Here is a 20701-nt window from a genome sequence, read left to right as displayed (position 1 = left end):
TCCTCATTAATCCAAAGCCAAAGGTGACAATGGGTTCAGTGATTTGGCCCCCCAAAAATTTGTTCCAGATCTGCCCATTGTCCATCTGTAGTATGAATAGCATTGGAATCGCATGTTGAACCAAAGGTCAAATGCTCTGGAAGGCCTGCAAATGCCATCTTCCTAGTTAAGATAACCCCAAACTAATTAGTAATTGTTGCAAGAATGAGCTCATGTATGTTTTATATTCACTTGGTTTGATATATGTTAATTGGCTAGCTTTGATGCTATGCTTACCTGTCAGCCTTGGGATGCTGGGCTCTAGGGCCGGAGCGGGGAGAAGCTGTGGACAGCCGCCACTCAGGTGTAATAAGGGGTTCTGGGCAAAATGATGTATACTGCTTTGTGCATAAAGGCTGTATGAATGGTTGCTTGGGTGTGGACACACATCTGTAAAGGCAGTGAGGCTCTGCACATGGTGGTGTAAGCTTACACCTTTCTTTATAAAGCAACAGAACTGGCCATTTTGGTCTTTTTGAAATCCTCCTTTGGTGTCCCTGAACCAAACCACTCACTCCTGCCATTCTTGGGAGCCTGCAGTTCAGAACAATTAAGGACTGACACAGCAGGGAGCAGTTCAAAGTTTAAGCCCATTAAAGAGGGGACATTGCCACTGCTTCAGGCAAAGCATGATAGCCTCAGTTAGCCCCACCTCTTACAACATAGGCAGTCAGAGTGCAGTAAAAACTCTCAAGGATTTGACAAGTGCAGTGCAGCAAGACATTTGATGCTGGAAACACAGGAGATACCAGATCGGTGTGAGCTCCAAGACCACCAAAACCCAGCCTGGAGTACAGAGGAGAAATATACCAAGCTAGGCTCACTGGCTCCTCTGGACAGCTGGAATATACTAAAGTAATAGAGGAACAAGGGCTTTCTCCTCCAGCTGCCTGCTACTGGGCTTTTGCCTTTGACAGCGGCTAGGAACCAATTATCAATATCCTAGTCTCAGTACAAAGTTGTGTGATTTTAAGGAGCATCTCTTCTGGTTCGGAATTGGGTCAACAAAGAGGGAGGCTCATTCCTTGTGAAGAGCAGCCTTTAGGAAAAGAAAAAGCCACACTGTTTAACATGCCTGCCTCCATTTCTCCCTCCTGTGCCCACACCAGCGTTTCAAGTGAGATAAAATACTCACTCGAGGTCTACTTCATCTGAGCCCTTGACCCAGGTCTGCTCTGACTGTGCAGCGGTGCAGAAGCCGGATTTGGGGTGTGTGTGTGTGTGCTCATTAGCTAGCACCTCTTTTAATGAACTACACAGGGAGACACACATCAGGACAGCAGAATACTAAGAGGAGGCAAGGCTGGGTGCTGGCTTTTGAAATCCTTGTCTGGCTAGGTTCTTAACCGCACACTTCAGGAAAGGGAAGCATATAATCAATGACTATTTTGCTGTCTCCTTCCAAAATGCATTATATTAGATCATTTAATCATGCTCTAATCATTGCTCTCCATGTGTTGTTGGACGTCAACTCCCATCAGGTTCAGTAAGCATACTCAACAGGCAGGCATGATGGGTGTGCAGCAACATCTAGGGGGCCACAGGTCCCCCCTCCCAACCTGATGGTTTCTAAAATTGAAAAAGTTAAAGTCAACTGCTGCAGTAGAAATGGATTATCTGAAGCCCCTCCAGAAGGCAACACCCAAGGTCTCTTTTGAACCTGGATACCCAGCATGACTAATACTGAACATTCCCAATGGCTCCAAAATACTAAGCATTAACTGTGTATGTAGCACTTTTTCTTATTGTGCTGATCTTACAGTCATCCTCTTATTCATATCCACAAAAATTCTTAAGAGGCTGAGAATGATCTGCTTAACACCACCCACAGGCAGTGAAGAAGACCCTTGATTCTTGGCCTCCTCGACGGAGGTTTACAGCTCTATCCATAAAACCTACTCACTTTCCTGTCCCCTCCTATTTTCAAGCCCTACTAGGTACATTTTTCTGTACTGAAATTAAAGCAGCCTTGGCCCAGCAGGACTCTCACATTCATGGGAGTGCTTAATTTTGAAGGAGAGGATGGAGATGGGCCCACTAAACACCAGATTTTGTTATCCAGAAGACGCACATTCTATAACCCTTTCCTGCGGTATCCTTAGTGAAGTAGCTCTGAACACGCTCAAAGGCCCTGAGCCCTGAGTGAACCTGTGCACAACAGTGAGAGTGAGAAAATGTGTGTGAGGAAACACACACACCTACCCAAACCTTGGGGAGTCCAGAGCACTCTGGGGGCAAAGGCAGAGCCTCTGGCATTCATGAAATCAGAACACAAGTCTTGGGTCACCACAGAGTCCTTTTGAGGAGACTTGGAAAGTTGCTGCTTTGCATTCTGCAGTTGTGCAATCCTTTGTTCAATATAAAATTGTCATTCCAAATAATGCCTGAAAACAACATTCAATCAAAGCAGAACGACAGTGTTTATGTTACGGGTGAGTGCGCCATATTCCTAATTTGATTTCTGCACATTAAACTGTAATATTACGGGAAGTAGGTCTGTGGAACAGCCTGTTTGTCACCCTGGCCTGCTAAGGCTACCCTGGGCATTTGCCTATCGCGGTGGTGGTGGTGCTGTCAGCAAAGAAATGAACAGGCAGATCTCTGAGCTTCAAAAGAAGGAGAAGGGAAAATGTATTATTTTTTAAATAAATGCCAAGATAAAAGACTGACAAGCCCAATTGTCTTCCTGGCCTGTCCAGCATTAAGTGGGGATCTCTTGTAATGAGCATCTTCCAGGAAAGTGCACAAGACTTCCGATTTAATCAGCCAGGACTCAGCAACGCATCACATCAGCCAATTTGACAAGAGGAGGCTAATCAGAGGCTATTAACCAGAAAGTTTCCATGGCAGAGAAGACAAGAATCCTGGGGGTGGAAGAACAGCCTATGGAACGAGAAGGCTTGGGATGAAGACCTGGGAGCCAGATTTCATGTATGGGTTCTTTTGAGGGACAGGTGGCTGCTCTGGGCTGGGCTGCTGAAAGCACCTTTTATGGGTTATGTCATGTATGCAGGGCTGGTGTGCAATCAGAGCTTTACCATCAATCCTCCCAGGCTGAGAGGGGGAACTTCACAGGAGCATAAGAAGCCCCCGCTGCTGCATGCTCTGGGCATGGCTGGACTCTAGGGACATAGGCTGCGGCCATACACCAGGCTAGGCTACTGGCCCATCTAGCACAGCATCATCTGCACTGATTGGCAGTGGCTGTCCACGGCTTCGGGCAGAGAACGATCCCAGACCCACCTGGAAAGGCTGCCATGAATTGAACCTGGAGCCTTTTCTGCATGCAGAGCCGATGGGGTGGCCCTTGCCCTGAAGGAGCAGGCTCACAGTTTTGGGGAGCTTCTGCATCCACCTTTGTCACTGGGGGCTCAGGTAGCCTCAGAGGCTAGAAGTGCCTTTTACCAAGTGCAATTGGTATGAAGCCACGGCCATTCCTGGACTGGGAAAGTCTGGCTACAATAGTTAATGCACTGGTTACTTCAAGACTGGATTGCTGCAATGCGCTCTATGTGGAGCTTCCCTTGCGCTTCATGAGGAAGTTGCAGTCAGCAAAGAATGCTGCACTGGCTGCCAGCTCGTTACCAGGTGTTGCTCTTAGCATAGAAAGACCTTAACAAATTGGGGCCAGTTTGCCTTTCAGATCACTCAACCACAGATGCTGCACTCAACCACTTTGATCTGTGGAGCTGTTGCTGATACAGGTGCCATACAAGACGTGTTCCACATTTGTGAGACACAGTTTTTCAGTGTGGCAACAGCCACCCTTTGGAACTCCCCGCCTGTTGACATCAGGCAGGTGCCTTCACTGTGCTCTTTCCAGCACCTGCTGAAAACATTTTTGTTTAGGTAAGTCTACCTAGATATGCAAATGTTGATGTGTGTTTTGTTTGCAGTTCTTCTGATCACATTTTTTTTAAAAATGTTTTAAATATTTGTTTTAAAGTTTTTGCTGATAATTTTATTCTTTTATTCTCTTTGTAAATCATGTTGAAGTTTTGTACAATCAAGTAGTTTATAAATTTAATTAAATAAGATGAATAAATTGCTAATGTATAAGGGTGTTCTGGTTCACCTGGGTGTCTTTCTCCTGTACCTGCGACTAGTTAAGCGTGTGAGAGTGACTCAGCACAATCTAAAGCATGGTTACTTAGGCTTGAAGCAGTGCTTTTTCGGGGGGGGGGGGAATACAGGGGTACGCATATCCCTAAATGTTTTGTGAATCTAACAGGAGAAGAAACGAAAATTTTAAAATGCTAAGTTTCTTCTCCAGCAACTGAATCATCAGTTCCGCTGCCACCCCCCCACCATGGTGGCTTCATTTCCTTTCCCAGTGTTTCCTGAGTCTCAGACAGAAGCGGGCATTTAATGTGTGAAGCAGTGTGGAATGTAGATGTGTGATGTTTTACTGATGAAAGTTTGGCCTCATTGAGGGGCAGTATTTAAATCTGAATAGGAAAATGAGTATTTTTCATTATCACAGCCACCAAAGAAGTGTAAAGTTAATGATGACCTCTGTAAAAACAAAAGATGGCACAACAGCAAGCAGAGGAATGGGGAAGATGTTAGTGCCCACAACCTCATACCGATGTGGAAGTTACTGTCAACTGTGCAATATGAGGTAATGCATGTTCTTTGTACTTTTGTCCAATTACTGTATTTATTTTCCCCGCTTTGAACTATAAAATAGTGATTTTCTTGAGTCAAAATGAGAGTACCCCTAGATTTTTTTTAGAAAAAAAGCATTGGCTTGAAGTCAGTTTGCTCTTGGTCCCTCCTGCCCTTGGCCAGAGCCTAGCCTGTTGGAACCTGGCAAGGAGACTGTGAGCTGCTGGAAGAATTGTGCAACATACAACTGCATGCCTACAAGCTGTGGATCTGCACTATACTCTCAGTAAAGGAAGTGACTCTACCTGGAACTGTCTGGTGTTTTTTCTGTTCCACTGGCACACTCCACATGCCACAACATAAATAAGTAAAGATTTACAATCCATTTGGCTACACGAAAGATCTGCCATACACATAGCTAATTTAGTTTTTAGATAATTAGCCCATGCATTTTCAATTTCTTCCATAGCTATTCATAAGCTATTGTGAAGGCCCAATTTGGGCAAAAAGGGTTGTTCATAGATTTAATAAATAAAATGTCTAGGGCTGGAGAGCCATATTTATGCTTTATGTACTTTAATGGGCAATACAAATGATAGGCAGCCATGTGGATAACCAGACAGGAGACTTGGGTTCAATACACACCTCTCTGCTATGGACTCACTGGGGCCAGTAAGATGGTCTCAGGCTTCCTGTTGCAAGATGGGAACAGTATGGCTGGCCTACTTCACAGTTTGCACAAAAAGGGGATCTACTACTTACACTATGCAACTTCATTTTCAAACACACCTATCCACATAGTCAGGAACTAAATGCTGACACAGAGGTCCAGACATGAAACATGCACCAAGAGATGTAGCTCCAAATGACTTCTGTAAAAAGAACATCAATTTGATGTTTGCTTCCTTTGAAGGGATACACTCAAAATTTAGAAGTGCTTTTCCCTACTCCTGCTGATTGTTTAAACCACAGCATTAGCTCCAAATATATAAGCAGGCTGAGGAGCAGGAGATGAGTGCTCATTTTCCCACGCTGTAAAAATTATTATTATACTATATGCTATTAGATCACAAAAATGCTGATTTAGAATTCTAAAACCCTGTTTATTAATTAGACAAAAACTTCCTGATTAGAAATGCATGCTAATTTGTTGCAAAAACTATAGAAACTTTTTAAAAAATAATAATAATTAGACTATTGACTGTGAGCCAATTGCAGAGATCAGATAGTTACTAGACATAAAAACGGAGTGAAAGATCATTCAGGGAATCAGTGGATGCCGCTAGTCCTCAGCCTCTAATAATATCAAGCCAAAATGGCTTTTTCTTTCTCAAGAAAAACAGTTGTAAATAAATAATAAATTCAATTTTAATTCAATTCAATTATATATTTAAATTAAATTCTGTTTTAAAACCATGCTTACATACATACATACATACATATATATATATATATATATATATATATATATATATATAACATTAATAAAATAATAATAATAATAATAATTAATAATTTAAATCAACTGTTATCTACCATCATGCAAAAAATGTAAGTTCTCCCCAGGAATCACCACCCTAAGGCAGTCCTAAATTCTGACCTTCCCCAGTTTCAAACCAAGATACAAGAGGGCCTTGAAGGGGCAAAGCTGCTTAAGGCAGCAGTGAGTTCCAGAGATGCTCTGCTCCTATCAAGACAAACCCTGCAAGTTCTGAAGCATGTTCATGACGTATGAAAAAGGCAAAGAATGCTCCCTTCAGAAGATGCCTGACTGCTGCAAAGCTCCAGCCATTCAAAACAACTATTTTTTAGGAATACTGAGTTTTAGAGTGTCACTTGCATCTCGGTTCAGTTATGATATAACTCCAAGGCTAGAGAGTGACATTCAGGGTCATTTAAGCCTGAACATTCTTCTCCAGGCACATAAGACACGTGGCCTGCTTCTTACGAGGAGCGCTGCTTCTTCAGCAACACTCAGTTTACTTCAGGTATAAATTGAAAAAATAAGTTTCTTGAGGCGTATGTTGCAAAAAGAAAATCTTCCCATTTTTTCACCTCCCTACTGTAAATAATCTGGTACTTTTAAAATTGTCTACAAAATAGGACTGTGTCAAAATATTTTAGTAAATTAATATTTTACAATTCATCTATTCTGGTAAACCATTAATATTTATTTTTTCTTTAAAAAGACATTACCTCTTAACTCCTGTGACATGGCTGAATTGTACAGAACAAGCATAGCGGATTCTCTGTCAAGACTATTCAAAAGGTATTTTGCTCATTGGAAGCCAGGAGTTCAGCTCAGTGGCTGAGCACCCACCTTGCAAGCAGGAAATCCCAGGTACAATTACCAGCCCCTTCAGGTCAGGCTGAAAAAGACTCCTGCCTGCAGCGCTGGAGAACGGTTGCCGGTTAGCAAAGACAAGACTGCGCTAGATGGAACAACCACCTGACTTGGCATAAGACTGCTTCCTGTGTTCCTAAATACAGGCCGGAAAAGCCTTGGTTCCTCCTGCCCTCGGCCCAAACGCTAATGGCACAAGGGTGGCTTCACGACACAGAACCGCCATTCACACATGTGGGCTGATGCACCCACAAAGAGGCCCCTTCAGTCTTCCTGTTCTAGCCAGGGCCCCGTCCACAGTACAAAGCTGGTCTGGCCTGAGGAGCAACAGGATGTTTACACCTTGATGTTCTCTTTGGACAGAAATAGACACAAAACCTATGGGGCATAGGTCTGGATCAGATCAATGTGGGTGTGTGCCCCAAATCCAGGGTCTTGCTTCCAGCACTGACTAGCGAGGTGCTTCTAGGAAGTCCACAAGCAGTCTGTGATGATGCTGCCCAGCCCTGCCCACTGGTTAATAATACTGTACAGATCCATCCATCTGCTGCCCATCGGCTATCAATGGCTGCATATTACGGTACTTCCAGTATTAGACAGTCTGAATACCAGCTGCTGGGGAACACGAATGGGCGTGTGCTACTACCATTAGCTTGCAGGCTTCGCATGGACATCTGGTTGACTGCCAGGAGAGCAAAATGCTGGACTAGAGAGGCCCTTGGTCTATGTTGTGTTACCAAGACTCTCTTGACCACACATCATTTCCCCAATCCCACATCTCTGCAGTTTTCTACACCACCAATACAAAAGTTGTCCTCTAAGAGAGTAAATACACAAGACCAAACCCTGTAAGGTATCTGTGGCATGAGAGCAGTTTCTGCCATTTGGGAAATAAGGCCATACATCAGGTTTCCTCAAAACAAAGGAAGAATGCCATTATTGAAAAAAGACTCTTTAAAAAATGCAGCTGTGGACTGTGCCTCACATAGTAATTTCATAAAAGTGACAACTCATTGCATATTTCAACACTGGGTTGCAATGCTAACATAGTTACTCGTAAGCTATTCTAACAGCATCCCATGAAAATCCAGGTGCCCCCCTGTGCAAGTCTGAATGTATAGTAATTAAATGTTCCTGGTACAGAATAAACACAAGCTGTGAGAAGAGTAGGCAACTAAATGTATGAAATCCTTAGTTTGGAAAGCTTCTATAGCTGGTCACTGTATTACATGGTCCCCATATCCCACAATTATTTCCTGGAAGAACTTGCAAGTCAAGTATCTCCCAGCAAACCGTTAAGTGCATTCACTGAACTGCAGCTGAACTGGGCAATCCTGACATATGAAGGAGAACATCTCATCTTCCAACAGCAAAAGGCTTGTGGTCAAAGGGGGAGCATCTGTAGAAAACTGCCTAGACTTTGCTAAGGATTTTCTAACTGCTTGCGATGAGCCAATATCACAATTTTCCCAGTGAGACCGACACGTTCCCTTCCCATGTTTGAATAAGGTTTGGGGTTTACTAGCATTAAGGACTCAACATGTGGAATGATGTGCACCTAAGTTTATTCTGCCAGCCTGCTGTCAGGTATTTATTTAAGTGGGCCTCACCCCTGTCTTGCTTTATGAATGCAGACTTGTGGTGAAGAAATAGGAGCCTCGAAATCCAGCCGTGTAATTTGTCGTGCAGAGCCGAGACATTCGCTTGTATCTGGCGAGGAGCGTATGGGCAAATCTTTCATTTTTCTTTCATTACCCCGGCATGTACTGTCACTTAATTTTTATGTATGCAATCCTTCCTGACAAATATGATCTGCTGCTGGGTAATTCGTTTGACGTTCATTCTGTTCCTTGCTCTAATTATGGCTTCCATTTCTGACATGGAGGCGTCTGTGCTGCCAGAGCCAGGAGTACACCTGTCAGACAAGTTGTGGTACTGCCTAATGCCCTTTTATGCCAGTCTGATGTTAGCAAATACAAAGGGAGGAAAAATAGGTGAATCTATTTGCATAAGCCCTGCACTCAATTCATGGGTCAGCAGCCTTAGATATTAGAGTTTAGGACGGTTGCCAGGGCAACACTGAAATAGGGGGAAAAATTCCAGTATCGCAAGCAGAGTCGCTGTGCATATGCATTTCCTAATGTCTATCAAAATGTAGATTTCCAGATTAAACTAAACCCGAGGTTGTGCTACTCTGGAGCAAATAAAAATAGTAAAGTGAAGGAAGATGAGTTGAACTTCAAGGGGTTGTTTTGATTTTCAAATGAAACATTTCTCTGGCTGCAAAACAGACTTGCGCTTCGGTGCAAGACCAAACTCAGGATCCTTTGGCATTCCAGCACTCTAATTTTGCTGCTCGGAGACTGTTTCTCCAGAAGGGCAGCCTAGTCATTGCCAAGGAGGAAGAGAGAGGCTTCAGCAAGTGCTCCGTTAAAAACACTGACACTGGTCTCCTGCCTTCCTCATGACTGCCTGGTCCAAAGTCTTAATTTCATTATTCTAAGCGTAGCAAATGAGATAAAAGGATCCTATTTTTTACCACATCTAATGCAATTTTAAGTTGTTCTGAAAGGGAGAAATTCATTGGTGTGGCCCAGCCATAGATCCCTGTATGGACCAGCTGCATATTCCTGCATTGCAGGGGGTTGGACTAGATGATCCTCAGGGTCCCTTCCAACTCTACAGTTCTATGATTCTATGATATACCACTAAGACAGCATCCTTGCCATTTTCTGTTGAATTCACAAGAGCACCCAGGCATACTTTCCATAGCAACCAAAGACCATACTTCTTCTCCCACAGTGCTGCAATGGCATGCAACCTTGCAATCTCAGAAACACACATTCAACACAAGCAAGTTAGATAAGGCAAATCAGTAAGGCCAAATGGACAGCTTGTGAACTAGATGCCAGGAACCAAAAGGGAAAGTGGACATCAACTGCACCTGTAAAAAACCTTCAATACAAAACAGCTAGATGTTGATAATAAATGCTACATTTATCATAAATAAATTTAAACATTTTTTTAAAAATTATTTCTAATTGTATTATTTCATCACAGATGTGCTTGCTAGCCTCAGCTCCTTTGAGAGAAGGGATAGAATGTTAACTAACTAACTAATACAAAGTGTCAAGGAGTTTACATTTGCTGGTGTCAAATAAGGTCACACTGGAAGTCTGATCAATGCTGAAGGATATACAAAGTCCACATCATTCTACAAGTTTGGAGTGGATAAAAATAATGAAGAAACAAGAAAAATGGAATAAAAAGAGTCATAGAAGTTTCATCCTTCCTTGGTCTCATATTGTTACCTCAATATGTTCCTTCACACAGTGGTACCTCGGTTTACAAATTCTTAAACTGAAACCCTTCTTAAAACTGAGGCACGCTTTCCCTAATGAGGCCTCCCGCCGCCGGTGCCCTTCCACCGTTCGGATTCTGTTCTTAGACCCAGGTAAAGTTTGCAAACTAAGACTACTTCTGCTTTTGCGGAGTTTGTAAATCGAATCGTTCTTAAACCGAACTGTTTCTTAAACCGAGGTACCACTGTATTGTCATCTCAAGGCAGTCATACTGCACCTCAGGTGAGTTTGCACAGGATACATGGAAGCAGGCAACTGAAAACAGCAAATCCTTGATAGCCAATAAATTAAGTCTTCTAAAGTTATACAGTATGAACCAAATAGGTATCTGTGGCTTTATGAATAATGCACAAAAACCTTTATACGAAGCAGTCCAATTTCTGAGTTGCATCCCCCTCGCCACTATCTGAAAGAAGAGTCACAACCTGTTTTTCCTTATAGTCTATAAGCAGGCCTAGCTCATGCAGAAGACTTGCTCAGGCTCCTTTAACCATTTGATCTTAAACTGTAGAAGAATGTCATGTAAACAAAGGAAGAGCCATCAGAGGCCACAGAAAGTTGTCAGGATCTGACCTACTGCTTGGCCACAGTAAATAGTCCTTTCCATGTGTGTCTGAAGGTGGCTGCTATATTACTTGCATCACACCAGACAGTCAGAGGTCCGCCTGTGATTTCAGAATTCCCTTGTGAAGAACAATAGCAATTACACCAGCAACCATTCCACAATTCAGGAATAAGAAGAGATTTTTTCTTTTTGAGCTTTCATAGCAAATTATTCATTTACCTTCTAAATGGTGTTTCAGATCTCCAACAAAACAAAAAGCAAGGCACTCAAAGTAGAAGGTAATAAATATTGGCTGACAGGGGTAATGTTGCAGAATAGAATATTGCACATCTTAGCTGGTGATCATAAAACATATAATTTAATCACTAATAGGTAAAAAAACAGCAACTACCATGTGACCAAGAAATCTCTGACTGAGTCAGGGGAATTGGGTAACTGTCACTCAGGCACAATTTCATGAAGGATGTTACCTAAGGAATGTGCGGCAGTAGTTTTAGAGCTAAAGAAGCGGCCCAGTCCAAGATCTCCAAGTTTCACAACTCCAGTGGCTGTTATGAACACATTGGCTGGCTTTATGTCTGGAAGACAGAAGAGAGAAAGTAAGTCAACCCAAGAGGGCTTTTTTGGGCTCCATCACAGCCCACAACCTCCTCCCCAAGGATGAGTGACTAGGTATGCGTGTACAGAACTTTGAAAACTGAATTTCCTAAGCCACGTTATTGATGCTTTCCCAGTCTATTTTACACACCAGGAGAAAGGAAGTTTGTGGGGAAGGATAAACATTATTTTCCCACAACAAACAAATGAAAATTGAGTCCGGCTTAAAACACTGCAAAAGCATAAAGGGCGGTTATGCTCTTGAAGGGTAATTTTATTTTTTAAGGATTTTGAACATTTGGAGGAAAATAGCAATAAAAATAAGCATGCACCTGGACAAAATACTAAAATTAGCAACAATATTTTCTCTTTCCAGGTTACAATTGCTTGCATTCAGATTGGAATGAGTTCCTAGGAAGACCACTGCAGCCTCATAATTATAGAACTATTAGTATGGCATTTGGTGAGGGTGTCGTCATAGCCAGGAAGGACTGATGGGACTCCCTAGTGCTGCTTTCTCATCTGTAAAATAGAGAAAGGAACAACAGCCTCGTGGGCCTGGAGTGGGATGAAAGGAAAATCCTCATGAACTTGGTGATGAAGCAAAATAATTTGGAAGAGCAGGACAAGAGCAGTGTTTGCTACACTGCAGGGAAAACCAATTTGAGGACAGCATCAGGATAAGCAACTGTTGTTACACATTTGTGTTTTCCCGAAGCATCTCTCTTTCAGAAAGGGAAAAGAGCTTGGCTTAGCATTCCCTGCGCCCACTGGTCCCGGCATTGTGCTTCCGATGCTGTTCTAAATAGATGCTGTGACACTTCTACCGAATTTCCATTGTGGCAACTGGAGGCACCTCGTCTCCATAATCCTGCTGATCAGCTCAGACTGAACGCTTTACAATCAGGCACAAGGAGAAATCCATCTTGCGAGCTCCACTGTCTCTAAGCATGCAATGGCTGAACATCAGCATAATTGTTTTTGAATGTAGGCGCTTACTAATTGGAACATTATACTATTATTCAGCGAAAAGAGAGTGAATTAATGTTACCTCTGTGCATCACCCTGCGGGAGTGCATGTGTTCAACTGCACTGCACAACTGCACAAAATATTTCCAAACCGTCCTTTCTGGGATTAGCCGCTTCTGCTTTTTAAAATACTGTGAAGAGAAAACAAACAAAAAGATGAACAAGACAGCACTGAATCTCTCTCTCTCTCTCTCTCTCTCTCTCTCTCTCTCTCTCTCTCTCTCTCTCCCTCCCTCCCTCCCTCCCTCTCCCTCCCTCCCTCCCTCAGTCATGGCTAATGTGTTCATCAGCTGCCACCTTACTGCTGTCCTCACGACCATCAGGCAAAGTAGTTCAGCCTCTGCTTCCCTTTTAACTCCATGCCTATGTATAGAAACTTCAATGCAATTCACTAATTAACAGCATTATGAAAAATATGCTTAAATAGGTTTGACATTTTTGAATGGACACCAATTATAATCAGCATTAATCTCGTTAATTACCTTGCAGAACATATTTAATGCCTCAAAACAACAAATGTCTAGAGTGCTTTGCCTTAAGAAACAAAAGGATTTGTTAAGAGTGTGTTGCTGTTTTTTTTATTATTATTTTTAAACCCAGCATCTTGAAGATGTTCATCAGAAGCAAAAGAATTCTCCCTTAAGTAAACAAGCTACTGAATGCTCCTCTAATATCAGATATGGAAACACTTTTGCAGCAGTTTGCACATGGATAAAACGCCCCAGAAAGTTGGGATGCCCAAAAACAGACAAGATGCCAGATTACATTAGTTGCTATTCCTGTATTGCAGGGGGTCAGGCTAGATGACCCTGGAATCCCTTCTAACTCTAGAATTTTGTGATTCCATACTTCTAGCAAAACTGATCAAAACAAATGGACTGCAGTAACTAAGGCTGTGAGTGTTCAAAAATGATGCCTGACAATGCTGTAGCTCAGGACCGCAATACTCTAGGACGACCTCTCCCCATAGGAACCTACCCGGATCCTGTGGTCATCATCTGAGGCCCTTCTTCATGTCCCCCTCAACAAGGGGTCCAAAGGATGGCAACACGAGAAAAGACCTTTTCTGCGGAGGCTTCCCATTTGCAGAATGCTCTCCCCAAGGAGGCTTGCCTGGCGTCTTCTCTGCTTACTGTATTTTTCACTCAATAAGACGCACTTTTCCCCTCCTAAAAAGTAAGGGGAAATGTTGTGTGCGTCTTATGGAGCGAATGCAGGCTCCATGGCTTCAGCGAAAGCAACGCAAAGCCTCCGGAGCGCAGCGGGAGCGTTCCCGCTGTGCTCCGGAGGCTTTGGGTGGCTATTCCTGAAGTCAGGAGAGCAAGAGGGATTGATGCGCACTGATCCCTCTTGCTCTCCTGGCTTCGCTTCGCTGGAGAGGCGCTGTGCAGCTTTCCCTCTCTGCGCAGCGCCCCTTCAGCGAAGCAGGAGGAGAAACGGAAGGGGCTCCATTTCTCCTGCCGCTTCACTGAAGGGGCGCTGCGCAGAGAGGGAGAGAATATTTTTTTTCTTGTTCTCCTCCTCTAAAACTAGGTGCGTCTTATGGTCGGGTGCGTTTTATAGAGCGAAAAATACGGTATTTTTAGGCACCAGGCTAAACATTCCTCTTATAAAAGGTAAAAAGGTAAAGGATCCCTGGACAGTAAAGTCCAGTCAAAGGCGACTATGGAGTTGCGGCACTCACTTATACCTCCCAGGCCTTTGGCTAATACACAATCTGTAGCCTTTAAAACTTGTTTTTGTTTGTTACTATGCTATGTATTTTTGTGTTTTTATATTGTAAACTGCGCGGTGATCCTCGGATGAAGGTGGTATAGAAATTAAACAGACAGGCAGATATCAACATGATATTTCAAGAAATCCCAAATTCTGCACACTGAGTTTTGTATTTATACTGCTTAATTTATACAGCATTCTCTCTTGAATGTTTGTTTTCCTATGGAATGGGAACTCTGAACATGACCAGAGTGGCAGAAGGTACGAAGGCAAGACTTTGAACCTACTCTCCCTTCCACCCACTGAACTCCAAAGACTTCCACCACTGTCAAATATTTCCTTAATACATGTATAACAGAAATCAACTTTAAAAATCAGACTTTCAAGGTACTACACCAGGACCAATTAACAAATTCCAACCTTGCACAGTGTAAGCATCCTCAGAATTAATTATCAACTTCTGCCACCGTTTCAGCAGAAAGCAACATACTGTATTTTCTGAGCAGAATAATACACACAATAGGCCAGAAACTCATGCAGGGGTTACATTCTGGAGGTCAGTGCAAAAGGCAAAAACACACAAAGTCAGGGAACCCCCCCCCCCCGGAACTGCGGACCCCATGTGACCATCCCTACCCTACCAACCTCTGGGAAAGTCATGTGAGGCCACTGGAAGGCTGTGGGTGACACAAGATCTCCTGGGGCCTTTATGAGATCTTGTGAGATCTTAGATGGCCCCTTCCATCTGTTTCCCCCGTTCTCCATTTATTTATTTATTTATTTATTTATTTATTTCCCCACCACCCTCGCAAAACAGCAACTGTGAAAGTAAACTACGTGTAAGCTGTGGGTCTACTGTACAGCCTTTGTTTGCAAGAATCATACACCTTTAAGCCAAGTGGTACATGTCCTTGCTGGAATGAAGCTGAAATGGTCATCCAGTCCACCTAAACCAATGCAGCTGAAGACTTTGGTTGCATCTTTTAGACCATGTTTCCGTTGTGCTCTCCTTCTCTGGACAGATCTGGAACTGCATCTGTTTGGAGTAGTACCGTAGGTCCCACACACCCACCCACCTCCACTCGACACCTATGTTAGTTTTAGGCCACAACACAATCTTTACCATTTTCTCTCTGAGGATTACAATGAAAAGGGGAGGAATTTATACACATTCTACGATGCACACTCTCACCAGAGAGCCTCAACCACTCTTATGGCTTCTGTGCCACACTGCAGCCATACCTGGGACTCATCTGTCTTGGACACAGACTATTCTACACTGGAGCATTAAAGAGTATGTGAATGAGAAAGTCCTGTGACTCCTTGCAGGCATTTCAGACTGAAGTTCTGTGAGATGCAAGTTCCGGTTTGATCACATCCCGAAGCAGGTCATGCGTTTGAACTCTCTGGAGATGAGCATGATCGCTAGGGGATTTTTTGGGGTAGCGTGAGAACGCCGCACACCCCAAAATGCTCAAGAGGGTGTCTTGAGCCCACAAAGAAAGCAGCAGCAGCGTGAAAAGTGGACCCTTGATTCCATTCGCGAAAGCAAAAGGGAAAGGTCTCTCCCTCCCCCCCAGTGAGAAGCCTCAAAACCTGAGTGGCAATAGCGGTAAAACTTTCCAGAAAATAAGAAACTAAATTACACCGATTAGCGTCAAGGCAATGAAGCTATTACTACTATAAACTTAAGAAATAACTGTGGGAGGACAATTAAATAGCAATATCAGGAATGTCATCAATATTTTGGAATACCTGGAAGATATGTGATAAACCAGCAGTACTCATGTTAGTAGATGCTGAAAATGCGTTTGACAACATCTCCTGGGATTTTATGAAGACACAAATTAAACACATGGGCCTAGGAGAGACCTTTGGCGAGGAATAGAGGCAATCCACAAAGGATTTATGAATCACGTGATTAGGAAATCACACATTACACAGTGTGGGCCAAATATAAGGACCTACTAGAACCAAAGACACCATGGTGGCTGCCCCTGACAGAGGCGTTCTCAGTTAAGAAAAAAACCATGAGAAGAAATTGGGCTACTTTCCAACTAAATGAAACATTCCAAAAGGACAAACAAAAAGGCTTCTCCACAGAAATTTCAAGGCTGGAGAAAGACTTAATAAACACACACACACACACACACACACACACACACACACAAACCCCACTCTCCAATATTTATAGCCTCCTTCTTGACTGGGGGGTCAAGGAGGAGGAAGTTAAATCTGTTATGGTGCAGCAGGCTAGGGACTTTGGGATGCAATATCCAAATGGAAACCTGGGAGAGGTTGTAGAGGGAGGATGTAGAACTCACCACTTCTTACAATTTGAAAGAGAACTACATGAAGATGCTCTACAGATGGTACTTAACACCTGTTAAACTTGGTAAAATGTATATCTAGATCAAACAAGGCACCATGATCCACGTGGTGGAATTGCACCAAAATTAGGGATTTTGGGGAAATAATTTACAATGAACTTTAAAAAATGTTTAAATGCTCGTTCCCAAAGAAGCCTGAAGCCTTCCTATTAGGCATAATGAACAATGAAATTCCAAAAAGGCTAAGGAAAATCTTCAAGTACATGACAGTACTGGCTAGAATTTTGATTGTGAAAGTATGGAAAGGGGACTCTGCCCCTACAAAATTAGACTGGCTAAGCAAAATGTTAGAATACGCTGAACTAGCCGGACTAACAGCAAGATTCTGAGACCGCACAGATCAACTATTTAATAGAGAGTGGAATGTATATAGAGAATATTTTTAAAAATATTGTAACAACATAAATTCGGTGGCAGATTTGGACACATTTTCTGCATGAATTAGGAGATAGTTACAGAGACAAAATGAAAGAGTACAATGGTACCTCAGGTTACATATGCTTCAGATCACATACACTTCAGGTTACAGACTCCACTAACCCAGAAATAGTACCTCGGGTTAAGAACTTTGCTTCAGGATGAGAACAGAAATCGTGCAGTGGCGGCACGGCGGCAGCGGGAGGCCCCATTAGCTAAAGTGGTGCTTCAGGTTAAGAACAGTTTCATGTTAAGAACAGACCTCCAGAATGAATTAAGTACTTAACCTGAGGTACCACTGTATTTCGGAGAGATGATGCTTAGTGCGTAGTGAAAGGAAACCTAGGAAGCACAGCGGGGTGATAGGAAGTCATACTAGAATTAGTGAAGAATTAACTCAATTTTGGATGTAAGAAGTGCAAACTCTTTTTCATATTGCATTTTGTTGAATATAGTACTACATTTTTTATACACTTTTTCTTTGTTGTGCTATGTTTTTGCTTTTAAAACCAATAAAGCATAAAAATAAAAATAAAATTCTGTGAGACGCTGAAGAGCAGCGCAGGGCTGAAGTGTTATTTACTTGATAATACTTCTTTCTTGTTGAAGTATTTAGGGGAGGAGACACTAGGCCACAATTAGCAACCTTCTTAAATGCCATGTCCAATAAGATTTCCCTGACATTTCACAGAAAGCCAAAAGTTCTCCAGTGAGTTGTACTGCTAGCAACCCTCAGTTACATCAGCTCCACAATGCCTCATAAATAATGTAGGCAACAGGGACATGGCAAAGAGGGAGCCTGAGGGGTGGGGGGGTGCTTGGGTGTGTTTTAAACCACTCCTCGCCTTCTAAGCATTGTTGCAGCTATTCTACTATTTCTCTGAAAGGACAGGGAAGTGACTTTGTTTCCCAACAATTCTGTCTCAATACAGTGGACCCTCGGATTACGTACCTCTCTGGATACGTAATTTTCGGGTTGCAAAAGTGGCAAACCTGGAAGTATTTTCCCAGGGTTTGCCGCTCACACATGCGCAGAAGTGCTCTATCATGTGCAGAAGCAGCGCCTCTGGTTATGGATTTTTCGGGGTGCGCACAGACCCCTGGAATGAATTAAATCCGTATCCAGAGGGTCCACTGTACTTGGATTCAGTTTAAATAGGAAAAAGACAGTCATGGGAACTGAATCCGGAAACATAACAGCTGAAAGGGTGAGCACAGAAACGCACACACTGCAGAGTAGTTACACACCAGAGAGCTGTGGTCCACTTTAGTCCCACAACATTTATTTCCATGTGTTCAGACACCCACCTCCCCTTCAAACATGAAAGTATTCACCAGGTTGAAACTCACAGTGGAGACACTGGAAGTATGCAAACCATGAAGGACTGTAAAGCCACGTACAGTGGATGCTCGGGTTGTGAACGTGATCCGTGCGGGATGCAGGTTTGCAACCCACAGCGTTCGCAACCTGCAGCGGTGTGTCTGTGCACACACGGGTTGCAATTCGGCACTTCAGCTCAAAGCGTGATTTAGCGCTTCTGCACATGCGCGGCTGCCAAGACCCAGAAGCAACCCATTCCGGTACTTCTGGGTTTCGACGGGTGCGTAACCCAAAAAAATGCTACCTGAAGCGGCTGTAACCCGAGGTATGACTGTACTTACTGAGAGTCATTTGGTGTAGTGGTTAGAAGACTGGACTTGAACGTGGAAGACCAGGTTTCAAATCCCCACTTAGCTATGAAGCTGACTGGGTGAACCTGGTACAGTGGTACCTTGCGTTACAGAAGCTTAAGGTTACAGTCTCCACTAACCCGGAAGTAGTACCTGGGGTTAAGAATTTTGCTTCAGGATGAGAACAGAAATCGCGTGGTGTGGCAGGAGGCCCCATTAGCTAAAGTGGTGCCTCAGGTTAAGAACAGTTTCAGGTTAAGAACGGACCTCCGGAACGAATTAAGTTCTTAACCCGAGGTACCACTGTACAGTCATTCACTCTCAGTCTAACCTACCTCACAGGGTTGTTGTGAGGAGAAAATGGAGATGAGGTGAAATATGAACACCACCTTGAGCTCCATGAAGGAAGGGAAATAATCAATAACCCAGAATCACGACAGCAGACGGAGCTCACGTCCTGATAATAATGAAGAGCCCATTATGCTATTTTCCACATTAAACTCTCTTTTCTTATTATCCCTGCCCATGTTAAATTTTTTTTACACATATTCATGTTCTGTGAACTGTTCACCCTTCCTGACAGTGAGTCCTGAAATTATGAGCAGACAAATATTAGACCAGTGTGGTGTACTGATTAGAGGGGTCAGCGTGTTGGACTAGGGTTCAAATCCCAATTCAGCCATGAAGCTCCCTGGGTGACCTTGGGCCAGTCACTGTCCCTCAGCCAAGCCTACTTCACAGGGTATTTGTGAGGATTAAACGGGGATGAGAGAACCATGTACATCACTTTGAACAACTTAACAAGGAAAAGGTGGTATATAAAGAAATAAATTTCAGAAATGTAAAGGTAAGAAGCCCAAGTCCAAAATAAGCCATTGCCCGCCAGTTAGAATTCCTGCTCCGCGACTGCAGTCATGGGATTGTTGTCTATCACATGACAGTGTATAAAAAAAATCCTTCCAGTAGCACCTTAAAGACCAACTGAGTTAGTTCTAGGTATGAGCTTTCGTGTGCATGCACACTTCTTCAGATACACTGAAACAGTCTGTTTCAGTGTATCTGAAGAAGTGTGCATGCACACGAAAGCTCATACCTAGAACTAACTCAGTTGGTCTTTAAGGTGCTACTGGAAGGATTTTTTTTTATTATTTTGTTTTGACCATGGCAGACCAACACGGCTACCTATCTGTAAATGACAGTGTATGTTTTGACTCCACAGAGTGGGAAGTGACGGTGACAGGATGTTTGTGTTCCTGTGTTCCGTGAAGTGGGACTATTGTCCTTTTTCCTTTTTCTCTTTGCTGTCTGATGCTAGAGAGAGAGGGAGCCATGTTGCAGTGCTCCGTGTGTGTTTATATGTAAATAAAGTAGATTAGCCCAAATGCTGAGTTGCTGAGGTCTGTCACGCAAGTTGCACAAACTCTGCGGATCCCCAAGTGTGCCGGTGTCGGTTGGCATCGGTCGCCGTGATGTTTGGGCAGAAGAAAGCTTTTGAAGCTCCCGAACGATCCACCAGCAGGGAGGGAAAATGCCAGTCGGGCATGTGTTCCTGCCAGGGTCCTACTGGAGTGTAGGCTGATCTCCGGACAGTAAACACAGCACTGCCCCCCCCCAAAAGAGAATGCTTCCATGCAAAGCACTGACTTGGCCACACCAAGAGTTCTTTTAGATCGCATCGTCTCAGAATCTTGGAACGGATTATATGAAGAAAACATTGTGCTAACATGAACCTTGGGACTTGCTTGGGTCACCAAAAGCCAACTCAAAACAGAGAAGTTGTACTGCACTGCGTGGGCAGGGCTCTTAAGTCTGCAGGGAAGACCAGCAGAACAGCAAAATAATCAATACATGCCTCACTCGGATCAGAGCCTTGAGAAATTCTCTATAAATTCTCACAGAATCAGACATTCTAAACCCAAGTGGTATCTAAGAGCCTGGTCTTATATCCTTGATGAACGGCTGA

The 20701-nt window shown here is 43.3% G+C and overlaps 1 protein-coding gene across 2 annotated transcripts in view; it reads right to left on the bottom strand.

The window, feature by feature from the left end:
- NEK6 (NIMA related kinase 6) overlaps positions 1-20701 on the bottom strand; it is a 92353-nt gene that overhangs the window by 12151 nt on the left and 59501 nt on the right. For both annotated transcript variants that reach the window (XM_081847721.1, XM_081847720.1), the window contains exons 6-7: positions 12567-12675; positions 11389-11496 (exon numbers count right to left, since the gene is read on the bottom strand). In XM_081847721.1, coding sequence (XP_081703847.1) covers positions 11389-11496; positions 12567-12675 — 217 coding nt within the window. The remainder of the gene's footprint in view (positions 1-11388; positions 11497-12566; positions 12676-20701) is intronic.

The sequence above is a fragment of the Podarcis erhardii genome, assembly GCF_964252035.2.
Source record: "Podarcis erhardii genome assembly, chromosome: Z".
NCBI lineage: Eukaryota > Metazoa > Chordata > Lepidosauria > Squamata > Lacertidae > Podarcis > Podarcis erhardii.
This window is presented reverse-complemented; position numbering and strand designations above follow the sequence as displayed.